Source organism: Gadus macrocephalus, chromosome 8, assembly GCF_031168955.1.
Source record: "Gadus macrocephalus chromosome 8, ASM3116895v1".
Taxonomy (NCBI): Eukaryota; Metazoa; Chordata; class Actinopteri; order Gadiformes; family Gadidae; genus Gadus; species Gadus macrocephalus.
In genome coordinates, this window is record NC_082389.1 from 3,489,649 (window position 1) to 3,502,918 (window position 13,270).

At 40.4% G+C, this 13,270-nt stretch overlaps 3 protein-coding genes across 6 annotated transcripts in view; 2 read left to right on the plus strand and 1 right to left on the minus strand.

Moving 5' to 3' along the window:
* Positions 1-13,270, plus strand: part of slc39a6 (solute carrier family 39 member 6) — a 583,352-nt gene that overhangs the window by 38,977 nt on the left and 531,105 nt on the right. The gene's annotated exons all lie outside the window — the stretch shown is intronic.
* Positions 1-13,270, minus strand: part of LOC132462545 (uncharacterized) — a 570,484-nt gene that overhangs the window by 16,884 nt on the left and 540,330 nt on the right. The gene's annotated exons all lie outside the window — the stretch shown is intronic.
* Positions 1,770-11,217, plus strand: LOC132462552 (uncharacterized). Of its 2 annotated transcripts, XM_060058126.1 has the most exons (4): positions 1,770-1,850; positions 2,032-2,102; positions 5,596-5,681; positions 8,502-11,217. In XM_060058126.1, exon 4 carries the CDS (start codon positions 8,654-8,656, stop codon positions 10,361-10,363), a length of 1,710 nt encoding a protein of 569 aa, XP_059914109.1. In that variant the 5' UTR covers positions 1,770-1,850; positions 2,032-2,102; positions 5,596-5,681; positions 8,502-8,653; the 3' UTR covers positions 10,364-11,217. The 2 variants fall into 2 exon arrangements, with proteins under 2 accessions (XP_059914109.1, XP_059914111.1); XM_060058128.1 differs by lacking the exon at positions 5,596-5,681 and having other exon boundaries at positions 1,789-1,850.

Genomic DNA, 13,270 nt, shown 5'->3' on the forward strand with positions numbered 1-13,270 from the left:
TGCATACCCAGTGCTAGGCCGAATAAAATAAATGTAGAAATAACACACAGTGGAGCATCAGTGCTGTTTGACTGGAACTAACCATTGTTTATTAAAGCGCGCGCTCACTTGACCTCTCCTAGGTCACATGTCTATTCAGGGACATCCTATTGGCTGCCGCTGTACACACAACACTGCATACAGCATATTATGTATAACAAAGTAAATGCAACAGATTGTGACAATGGAGGGCATATACTGTGTGTCAACACTCATATTAATTTTTTCTTGGTAGCCTACCCTAGAAAGCACATACAGTGACAGTTAACACTGACTGATCCAAAACTAAGAAAATCCTTTACTATGTACAGACTCAGTGAGCACAACATGAATTGGCTGTCAGAATACAACTCCCCCCCCACCTGCCAAATGTCCCCTGTTATGTCTACACGTCTTTCTACAGTCACATCCAGTGGCCTAATGATGTAACCCCAAAAAAATTGAAGTGTCTCAGACTTCGCAAACAAGGAATAGGGGGGTGGGGTTGTAATACGGCAGGCTAAATTGGCTGGATATTGAATATATCCAGTATATATATATATTCAATATATCCAAATTATATATTGGATATATTCAATATATATTGAATATATCCAATATCCTTCACAGGCCACCACAGGCCTGTGAACTGTCACTCACCAAAACTCTCGTGATAATTGGAGAAAGGTCACCTGAAGTTCAAAGCCGAAGACTTCATAACGAAGAAAATGTTGTCTTTTCAGTAACACTCAACACTCAACCGTCAATACGTTTCTCAGACTTTGCAAACAAGAAATAGGAGAGGGGTGATGAATATGGCAGGCTAAATTGGCTGGATATTGAATATATCCAGTTCAATATATCGAAAATATATATTGGATATATTCAATTTATATTCAATATCGAATATATCCAATATCCTTCACTCACTCGAAGGCGAGGCTGTGCTCACTGAGTCTGTACCTAGTAAAGGATTTCCTTAGTTTTGGATCAGTCACAGTTCAATGTGCTTTCCAGGGTAGGCTACCAAGAGGTTGTCAAAATTAATATGAGCAAATAACTTAATGCATACATGTATTACTTTTAACTATTACGTATTTAAGTGCTCTCGTAGTTCATTATCGTGAATGTTGTAGCGTACATGGGTCGTCGGAGGTTCCATTGCGATGTGTTCGTCTTCAAACTTACAACCTAAAATATGCCATCGCTTTCTGTGATAAGTTGCTCAACTTGTGATGTTGTGATATAATATAAACACTAATTTAGACTAATATTGTCGGAAGGAAGAGCGCCTCGAACTAAATGAAAGTATGGGGCGTTGACAATAAGCGAATGCGCGTTCACGCGAAGGGGGGTCGTAATATGCGTAATATTACACAATACAAGATGTTTCATCCAGGTAAAAGGTATCGATTCTATGGATAACCTATTTCGATTTTGCGATATTGAGAAACTAGAAACTAGAAAATTGTGTAATGTCTAAGTTGTTTGGAGAGATTTAGCTATTTTTGGCCCTAATAGGGGTAACCAACAGACATTATTCAGACTCCTCTACTGTCCGGTTAATGTCCACAAGGCAAGATGCATAGGGGCAATTAGTGCTGGCGCGTTTTTGAAGAAAGTAGTTCAATCCGGGTCGCTTTTAACTCACTTTATTTGTTAAAGTATTTCGGCATGGTGGGGGGGAAACCAGAGCATTTCTTAGAAATGGTGTTACTTCAAATAATGAGCTAGCCACCCCCCCCCTCCTGGGTGTAGCCCACCCAGCTCAGCTTTAAGAGGCGCCGTAGAGAAACTGAGCTCTCATCCTGCTCTCAGCCGGGACAGCCAAGGTAGGACAGAAACGTGCTTTGATCAGTTATATTGACACCTAACACAATGAAGTTGTTGCGGGTGGTACTGACTCTGTGCCCCCGGTTGGAACGTTATCACTCGAGTGGACGGAATGGATGGGCGTTTCATTGTGATTCATATTATAACAAGTGCGGTATTTAACACTGAGCATTTCATTAGGTCTACCCGGAGCTGGTCTTACCTCTGTGTTGAAGGCTGAACCTGGACCTGGGCCAGACCGATACCACCAGGTGCGTTCACGTCATTGTATTGTTGTAAAGTATAGGCCACCTCACAACTGCTATGATTAATTTATTGACCTGCTACAGCACCAGAATAAAACAGTTATATGTATTTAAGTTAACATTAGTTATGGAACATTACATTTTGTTCAACACACACGCACACGCACACGCACACGCACACGCACACACACACACACACACACACACACACACACACACACACACACACACACACACACACACACACACACACACACACACACAACCTGCTGCTCTTTCATTATTTGAAGTCAAACCATTTCCAAGAAATGCTGTTACCATCCCAGCTCAGCTTTAAGATGTGCGGTAGAGAGACGGAGCTGATTTCAAAGAAATGGTAGAAATAGGGCCGTCTAACCGACAGACATTCTTCAGAATACTGTAGTGTCCGGTTCACCGGACAGTAGGTCTCCCATGCATTTGCCGGCGTCAAAAGTATTTAAATCTAAAGATGAATGTTGCACAATAAAAGAGGAGTTAAAGCTTTTAGGTACCGATTTGTCAGCTCAAAGTCAGAGTTGTAACACTAAATGAAAGTTAAATGATTTCAAGGCGTGATGGGAGTAGTATTCAAATCACCGTGGAGAGTCCATTTAGAGTGTTGTCGTAAAATAGGTTTCCAATAACCAGACCTGGTTGCAGTATAAACATAAAACATAGAATTAAGTATACAGATAGTTCTGAATATACACTGTCATATGTCATATCTATCAACAAACCTAGAATAACATGAACATATACCGGGCTGCAAATCTTTTTTTCCCCAGTAAAATCCTGTGTGTGTGTGTGTGTGTGTGTGTGTGTGTGTGTGTGTGTGTGTATTATAACATTCATATTAACACCATTCATATTATAACAAGTGCGGTATTTAACACTGAGCATTTCATTAGGTCTACCCGGAGGGGCATTGTAAAAAAAAGAAAATCTTAAAAAAACGGTAATTTTCTGGCAGCTGGGGTGCCAGAAAAATAATGTGAAACAGTCAACAGATCATTTCATTCTCATAAAAATACGATTATTTTCTATGGCGACACATTAGTGCCATAATTCACTAATGTGATAAAATATGCATTCGGGCGTATTATATTATTCCACACGCGTAGATATTAACTGCGAGCGCGCAAATGATCTCTGCGCGCGCAAAACAGCCTCTCACGCGCGCAAATTACCTCAGCGCACGCAAAACAGCCTCTCGCGCAAGATGTTTTTACGCTCGCTCAAATTTAATTTTGGCACTATGGGGGAGGGAACCAAGGCAGGGCGGGCTTTCCTATACTCATATACTCATATACTCATATACTCTATACTCATAGAATCATTTTTGGTCATGCAATTATTTTTGGTCATGCAAACATGACTTGTTAATTATTATTTTTATGTTGAACATACTTAATTACCCCATGTTAAACCAACATGACTTAATTTTATTTTGCATATATTTTACATGCTCAGTATAATAAATTATAACCAGTTTAAGAAACATTATTTTTCTATTTAAATTAGTGTTGTCATGTTAAATCTACCTAACCTGCTCAAGTAAGTATGAGAGTAAATAAGGCACAAATAACCAACTTTCTATTGTATTTCTTTCAAATACTACATTTAACACTGAAATCCCAAAGCTTGAAATCCCAATACAACATTTAACACTGAAATCCCATTACTTTGCTCGATTAAAATGAAAATAAAATAAAATGGCACAGCCAGTGTTAGGCATGTGTAACTTATAGCTGACTCTGGAGAATGCTTGTCCTTCCTACAAATTGCATGTCCAACAATCTTTTTGAAAACACTAGACATTTTTAACACTGAAATCCCAAAACATGTTAGTTTTCTTTTTTTTCTTTTACTTTGCACCAGTAACATTCTAATTAAATAATAAAATAAAATAGCACAGCCAGTGTTAAGCATTTGTAACCGAGTTAACGACTCTGGAGAATGAATGTCCTGCGTACAAATTGCATGTCCAAACTATTGGCATTTGAAGGTGGAGCCAGCGATTAAGGGGAAAGTTTGTTGTCAAAATCAGTGAATATCTCCTCATGATCCAATACCTACCAGAATCCATCGTTAATACACAGCCTATAGGCTCTGGAAATGTGATAGGGTAGGTCCTTGGTTTACAGAGCCTAGGCTGAGCACTAACAAAGGATTTATAGCACATATGGACAGGTAGTGGATCATAAAGAGATATTCACTGATTTTGACAACAAGAATTCCCCTTAATCGCTGACTCCACCTTCAAATGCCAATAGTTTGGACATGCAATTTGTACGCAGTACAGCAGGACCCAATCAGGAGAAAACAGTAAACATCCACAACTGCTACAATCGAACAATTGTGCCAAATTAACAATCTTTTTGAAAACACTAGACATTTTTAATACTGAAATCCCAAAACAACATGTTAGGTTGCATTATGTTTTTTTTTACTTTGCATAAAATTCTAATAAAATAATAAAATAAAAAGTACTGCCAGTGTTTTGAATGAATCACCGCACAACAAACAATGAGTAGACCTAGACAAACATCATTAATCCTACGACAAATGTAAATCTTCCAAGAATCTAAATACTGCAAAAAGAATACAGGAAAAACTAAAGCTGCATGAGTGCATGTCAAAAGAAAAGTGTATTCACAGAGCAAACATGGTCCATGGCAACAGCTCATTCAGCAACTCTATTACTTTAAGAGAAAACAGCAAATCCGAATCACATTTTGGGAATGCATAAGCTCCAGAAAAAACATTAATTTGATAATACAGTAGTCATGATGTATGTAATGTGTAACGCAGCAAATCTGGCTGCATACTTAGCATCCACCTATAGAGGGCGACATGTGCACCTCTAGACTGCAATATCAAGGCACTGTCGTAGTTTATTTTACAAAGTTTCGCTTTTTGATCAGCCGCGGCAATCATTTAATTGAATAATCATTTTGGTTGTCAATTACAGCTGTGTTAAATGCAACAATTCTAAATGGCTGAGAAACTCAGGGAGGGAGAAGGTTGTTTAGTTTCAAAATCGTTCTATTCCCCTCACTCACTCACTCACTCACTCACTCACTCACTCACTCACTCACTCACTCACTCACTCACTCACTCACTCACTCACTCACTCACTCACTCACTCACTCACTCACTCACTCACAGTCTTTCTCTCTCTCTCTCTCTCTCTCCCTCTCTCCCTCTCTCAAGCACACGCACACGCGCACGCACGCACGCACGCACGCGCACACGCACACGCACACGCACACACACACACACAATGGGAGTGTTCCAAGTGTTATGTAGATCTGTTGCTTAAATGACACACAGAGGACCAATCGACAGATGAATAGATCCAGGCTATTTTCTTTATTATTCTCCACATTCGCATATCCATCATAGGCTAATACGTTTAGCCTACTTGTTACACTTTCATGTTTTTCTGATTAAAAATGTTACGCCATCTTTTTCATAGAAAATCTACGGAAACGTGCGACAAACCTTCATTGAATCTGCTCAACCCCCCATCGCGCCAACTGACCAACCCGGGGAACCAATGTGGTGAGAACAATTGGAAGCATTTTATGAATTAGGTTTGCTTTCTTGTGTGGTGGATACAATGCAATACTTTAACACTTTCAGAAAATAGGAGAGGTAGAGAAAGCCGGACTTTGAAAGATAAAGACTTCATTATCACTTGCACTGAAGTAATAACGAAAAAACATGAGTTGGTTTGGCAAAGAACTCAGGGGAGTTCAGCAAATAACATCGTAAAGGATCAACCTCTTAAACAGTTGCATTATGATTATTGCAACTGATTATTGCAACACAACAACGTTTTTGTTGATTTAAGATTTTCAGTAGAGATCTCGAGTCCTCTCAATGGCCCTCATTTATCAAACGAACGTAGAAATGAGCGCAAATCTGAACGCATGATTCATCTTACGATAGGACCCACGTGAGATTTACGAAACCTTCGTATCACACCAATCCCAGCGTACGAAGGATCTTGGTGTTGATAAATACGGCGGCTGAGATCGATCGTAATTAACGTAACACGCCCATATAAAAGCACGTCTTCAGAAGTCTCGCCCCTAACTTTTACGACATGGAGAAACGTCCAACGGTAAAATAGAGGAATTTTTCCGAGACCCAAATGGAGACGCTCGGGTCACTGGTGGATGCGAACCGTCTGGTTTTATTTGGTAGCCTATAGCTGGCATTAAAGGCCAGCAAAAGAATGCTATATGGAAGGAAATAACTGTTGCAGTGAATAGTGTTTCCAATGTTCGTCGGGCTACGGAAGAGGTTTGTTAATTAAATTAATTAAATAATAAATTAAATGTACAACTTCTGTTATCCAGCTTAAAACATTTCACATATATGCTATTGTTTGCATTCCGTTAAAGTTATTTAATTCCGAATAAGGTGAAGAAGAAATGGTCCGACATGAAGCTCAGCACCAAAAAAATCGTGTTGCGGCTGTGAAGCCGGCCAAGCAAGAAACGGGAGGAGGCCGGTGCAGTGCGACTGCAGCGTAACTCCCCGAGATGACTCTGACCATGTAGTGCGCCCTGATGTAGACGATGCCCAACGTTGCTATTTTGGAAAATAAAAGAATCGTGCGTGCCCCCAGGCCATCGGGCTACCATGTTCAGGATTGACATTCTGGCATCGCAAATAATCGGAACATTAACTGAATGGTAGCTTTTGCGGTTGATGTACGCGTAATCATTAATATATGGTTCATACGCACATGGGTACAATCAACCGCACCAATCACATTTGGAAACCTAGCAATAGCATACAAATCCCGTTTGATTCCAGTTTGCTGATCGTTATTATATGGGAATTTAATATAACGTTCTGAGAGGGACATTATAGCTGCCAAAACTGCTGGCATGGTTCGGCTAATACTTGGCTGGGAAATAGCAGACCTGTCCCCGATCTCCCGCTGCAAGATCCCGGTGGCCAAAAATCCCAAGGTAGAGCAAACCTGCACAGGTATTGCGTTTGATCGCCTAGTTTCTCGCCTTAACTGTGGCTCCAAAGCATTGCATAGCTCCATCAGGAGATGCCTTGGGAGACGAAAACGACTCAAGAGCCATTCATCGCCCTCCTTAAAAAAATCGGCGCTGTCTCGAAAAACTCTCTCGTCTGTGCGTTGAGGTCCTTAACAGAGCCAGATCTGCCATCGCTGAGACACGACCACCTATTTGGCAAAGCTCCTGTTAATATAGACAGCTGAAAAAACATTTCACCTGTCACATTCTAATTATTTTCATAGCAATACTGTTTTTAATTAGGCCTGACTTGATTGTAATTGTTTGAACGGCTGGGCTAATTCCAATTTATTTAGTAATTAATACAGATGTTGAACATGGGCTACTTGTGCTGCACTATTCATCATTGAAATACCCGTATGTTGCGCCAAAAAAACTTGCGTACACGAGCTCAGACCTGACGTGAGATTTCATCGCAGCCTGCGCTCACGTTCAAATTGATAAATGCCAAGCTCAACGTTGAAATGAGCGTACGTCCATTTTACGCACGTTTTCTGTCGTACGCTCGTTTGATAAATGAGGGCCAATAGGTGGGTTTCCTGTCTAAAAACATGTTGGCTGCATGCGCAGCCAAAGGCAATAAACCGTTTTGTTTACATAAACTGCAGTGCTCACACTAGCAACCACAGCATTGTAATCAATGAATCAACAGCATTGTATTGCCATTTTCCTTTGAAGCCTGATAATGGAATAATTAAATTCTTTTCCCAGAGATAAATAGGGTAATGTTTGTAGTATCATCAGAATATCACTGACTCAAATACTGTAATTTGACTGCATGAATCAGTTAGAGAAATTCCCTCATGTATCCCGAAGTAATTAAAGTAGCTTTAGTTAACTGAGTAACAAATGCATTATGAACTTGGCTTTCGCAGTTTAATTTTGAATGAATACAGTTTGGAGTATTCATTAGATGGATGCAGAACAGCAGCCAATATTATCTCTATAGGCCTATGTAGACCTAAACTACGTTTTACATCAATCATTTGTGAGACAAAGAAGTAATTCTATATAAATGTTAGAAAAATAAGTATTCCCATAAAACCTCATCTAGATTATTTGTTTGGACCGCAAAACATGTCACTCGATGTTCTGTGCATTTCCCGTCCTATTTTGGTCTTTTCCCAGTTCCTCCCTGTTAAGCTTACAGGCTTATTCCAATCGTTCCATAATAGTTCTCTATGTTTGTCCTCTCCAATTGCACACACACACACACACACACACACACACACACACACACACACACACACACACACACACACACACACACACACACACATGCAGAGGTTTTCCTGACATGTTTGTGTCTCATTTTCAGATCACATCAGGGATATTTCTACGAGAATCAACCTGGTGTCAGACGGGGAACAAACTGTTGATTGTTAGGGCTAACCTTCCTGCTATCTTCTCAACTCCTCAGAAGATCTTACAACCGTTTGAATTAGTCAGAATTCTGAGAAGTTAACAAATATGGAAAGAACATTTCAGCAGAAGCAGTTGGCAGAAGCTGTCAAGAAAGAAGGCAGTAAGATTAAAGGACCTTCAGGTACTCTGGACGTTTACACTCTTCCTCTGAAAACCCAGTCCATGAAGATAGAGGGATGCAAATGCTTCATATTTGGAAAAGAAAACCGTGGTAAAAAGAACCGCACCATCATGGTTCTAGGAGCCACGGGGGCGGGCAAGTCCACCCTGATCAACAGGATGATCAACTACATCCTTGGGGTCACATGGGACAATAAATTTAGATTCAAGTTGGTAGACGAAGGCACGGCCAAGTCTCAGGCTCACAGCCAGACCTCTGAAGTCACCGTGTACAAGCTCAACCACCGAGAGGGCTTCCAGATCAACTACTCCCTGACTATTGTGGACACGCCGGGTTTCGGAGACACGAGAGGCATAGATAGAGATGGGTTGATTATGAGTCAGCTAGAACATTTATTCTCGGCTAAAAGTGGAATCAGCGAGATTGATGCCATTTGCTTCGTGGCCCAAGCGTCTCTAGCTCGGCTTACAACGACACAGAAGTACGTCTTTGATTCGGTGCTCCGCATATTTGGCAAAGATGTGGCAGAGAACATCCAGATTCTGGTGACATTTGCAGATAACACAATACCTCTGGTTCTCGGGGCGATCAAAGAGTTTGGGGTCCCATGTCCTAAAACTAAAAAAGGTTTACCAATTCACTTCAAGTTCAATAACTCTGACAAAATAATACCTGGTGCAAACAACAAAGATGAGAGCAATGATGAGGATGATGATGATGATGATGATGATGATGATGATGATGATGATGATGATGTTGAAGAAGGCTTTGATAAAAAGCGTTGGGACATGGGAACCAAAAACATGAAGAAATTCTTTTCTGCTCTAAACGTCATTAAGACCAAGAGCTTGACCTTAACCAAGGAGGTGCTCAGACAGAGAGCTCAGCTGGAGATCTCCATTGAGAATATCCAGATGAAGGTGAAATTGGCCTTAACTAAACTTGAGGAGGTTAATCAAGAATCTCAAATTCTCAAAACACACAAATCAGCGATCAAAGAAAATGGGAAATTTGATTATGAGGTCAGCGTCACAAGGCCTGTTAAAGTTCAAGCCGATGAATCCTCATTGAACTGTGAGAAATGTGATGTAACTTGCCACAAATCCTGCGGGGTAATACTTGGTGCCACTTATTTTTGTGAGGTCTTTACCTGGGGGGGTTCCTGCAAAGAATGCAAAGGCGAGTGCGGTGTGACGGAGCATGTCCTCGAGGCTTTCTACTGGGATTCCGAGACGGTGAACGAGAAACGAACCTATGAGGGGCTGAAAAAAAAGTATGAGAAAGCCTCTAAGAAAGCCATGTCCATTGAGGACATCATCAAACAGATGAAGCTGGAGTACCGCCAACTAGAGGAAGAGGTGGTCAGGCTGATGGAGTGCTCAGCCCAGTGTCTCACCACCCTGAAGGAGATCGCTCTGAGGCCCGATCCAATCTCAACACCTGAATACATCGACATGCTGATAGAGGGAGAGAAGTCAGAGGCCAAGCCTGGCTACCTGAAGCGCATCAATAAACTCCAGGATCTGAAGAAAAAGGCCATTACCATTGGGGAGGTTGCTAGTGGGGCCACAGTAGACTCAATTTTGCGGCCGGACAGTCCAGTGGTTAGCGCAAACCCCCCGGAAAATAAGTAAATATAGGTTATTATTACACGGCTCTTCTCAATGCTGTAGAATTTTCCCTTCACTTGCATGGGATTTATTTACAAGGATGCTCTTGATGAGAATTGACGGAGTAATGGAATTGATAGAAATTAAACATGTAGTTAAAAATGTTTTCTTTTTAAATTTTCTTTCTTGCTGGGTTTTGTCAGAGTAAATTGCTTAAAAACATTATGATATGTGAATGCATTTGTGCTCGTTCTTCCTTGCTTCACTGGTTTGTTTAGCCCAGATGCTGTGTGTGGAGCCCCTCTCTCTTCTCGTTAATCTGGACCTGACAACCTGTTCGCTCTCTGGCTGAGGTAACATAGAGTGAGACCCCTGTGATTCGCTCAGTCTAGATCACGATGTTGAAATGAAAAAAAATAGGAGTTTATTTCCCTGATTTTGATTTTGTTTCTCTTGTTCTGTGTACTTTATATGCTTGGCAGCAGTCACTGAGTGTATTGACTTAATGCTTCTTTGTCCTAACTTTTCAAGTTAATTGTGAAAATGCCTATGTGTACGTAACACACACATCAGCACATTGGATTATGACTGTGATGTGCTTTCATCATAAGATAAATATATTTCTTATTATTTTTTAATTCATGGTTTGTTTTATTCTTTATAAGTTTCTGAATGTAGATGTTAGGGCAATTCATGATACATTACTTTTAAGTTTGGGTCCCGGGGAGACACAAATTTATCCTTTGGGTCTCGAAGTGAAAAGGTTTGGAACCACTGTATTAGAGTACAAGAACCAAGGCTTTAAAACAATATTTACTAAAGTATAATCATGTTGAAGAATGCGTTACCTAAAAGAGAATTAAAGATGATTACAATGATCTGTGTTGACTTTGAACCTTTTTATTTGATTGATGCCCATTGTATATTCTCCAATATTAGTTTAAAGTTAACCTTTGCAGGCTGCCCCTTCTTGTCAGTTTTAATGAGGTCATGAAACCACCAGCAGGGGGCGACAGTCAGCGATGGGTTTTGCGTTAACTTTGAATAACAGACGCTGACATTTATCGCCCCCAGCCTTCATTTTATCTCAACAGAATGTAAAATTTCCCAATTGATAAAACACTCTGTGATTGTTCCTAACACAACATTAATCAAACAGTGTAAAATATCCAATACAATATATTCTCTGGAACAGAAATATTTAACAAATATAAATTACAAAATGGGACTCAAAAGGGGACCCCATACTTGGCCTACCTATTGTTAGTAAGAATGTTTGATTGCCTAGGCATACTCTGTCTAGGGCAATCGCTCTCAAACATTTGCTCCTAATATATTCTAGTGTAATTCCATGTGTTTCAATAGGCTGACAGTAGTAATGCATTACAGGATCATGTAGCCTAACATATTAATAGGCTACTGTCCATAGTCCATGTCATAGAGGAATGTGTGATGTTCGAGGCAAGTGTAACGCTCATCAGTTCAATTTTCAATTTCAAAACTTAAAAATAGGATAAATTGAATTGCCGGGGAAGCCGAACCCCAAGCATTTGCATGAAGTCACTAGCCTGGTAATACCAGACTCTTTGACATGGTCAAATTAGAATGACATGGACATTTGACCTGGACAAAATTAAATTGGGCGGGAAGCACGTAGCTGGTTTAGAGCCAGGCTGTTTCCAAATGTGAAGGAAACATGCTCAACGGCTGCCCTTTTTAGGACGCTAGGTCATAGAACGCCGACAAGCACTGTTCCAAATTCAGGGCCTTTTCGCATCCTTTATTTTTGAGAATTCCAAGATTTTTCAAGGATGCATCCTCAACGAGCCAAAATACCCACAATCCTTTGCGTCCACAAGCTGCGCGGGATATAAAAAAAATGGTGGTGATTTGATTGTAAAAATCTTGATTTTACAATCAAATGAAATGGCACATTATCATTCATACCAAATGTACTTAACAAGTAAAAACTAGACCAAGAGATCTTGAGGGGGTTTTGTTGACTGTGGGTTGAATGTGAAACTTACGGAAGACCACAGATTTGGAAATGTAAACAGGCAGTTAATTAGTACAATTGAAATCAACAGTTATTATTATTAAGTGTAGTTAAATTCAAAGAAGTAGCACTATTGCAAGGGTAATTTAATGTAAAGTAAGTGGAACTAAAATTTCTCAAACAGACAAACATGCTAATCTTGACAGCCCTAACAAATACAAATTTATTTTGGAAACAAACCGGGCTCAAAGGTCGCAGTTCACAGTGAGGGTAATAAATGCTTTACTGCAGACATATCGACTCAGGAGTTGGCGTTAAATTCACTTAACAACTTTTGGAGACACAAGAGTGGACAGAGGAAGAGATGACAAGCAATGAGAAGGTGTGGAAGAATCGAAAGATGTTGAAGTGTCTATTCGACTGTGTAGTGTTTCTTTAACAGCAGTATTGCTGGTTTGAATACTGCCCATGGTCCTTTGCTACGTGTCCTAACAAAGCCATCATTGATTGGTTAAATCTGGGAAATTACTTGGAGCGTCACAATATTATGCTGACCTGTGGTATCACTTGGCCCCAGCTACGGTTTTTACTGGCACATCTTGTAAAACAATCTCAGCAGTGTAGTTGCTGATATACTGAATGAAACAATCAAAGAGAAGATAAGCAAAGCCAAGTATGTCACGTTCATGGTGGACGAGAGTACGGATGGAAGCAATGCTGCGCAAATGGTCCTCAGGTACATAAGTGATGAAGGACATCAAGGAGAGGTTTTTCAAATTTAAGGATTTAATTGCCCATGACTTAGGGTGCACTCACACTAGGCCATCTGGCCGTGGCCGTTTTCACACCTAACCGTGCTCAAATCTGCCAGTGTGAGTATGGCCAGTCTTGCCAGGCCAGGCCAACTTGGCCACTTGGGAGAGGTGTGCTGCTAA

Excerpts from the sequence above, each read along its gene's own strand:
- LOC132462552 (XM_060058126.1), top strand. The coding sequence starts at position 8,654 with ATGGAAAGAACATTTCAGCAGAAGCAGTTGGCAGAAGCTGTCAAGAAA.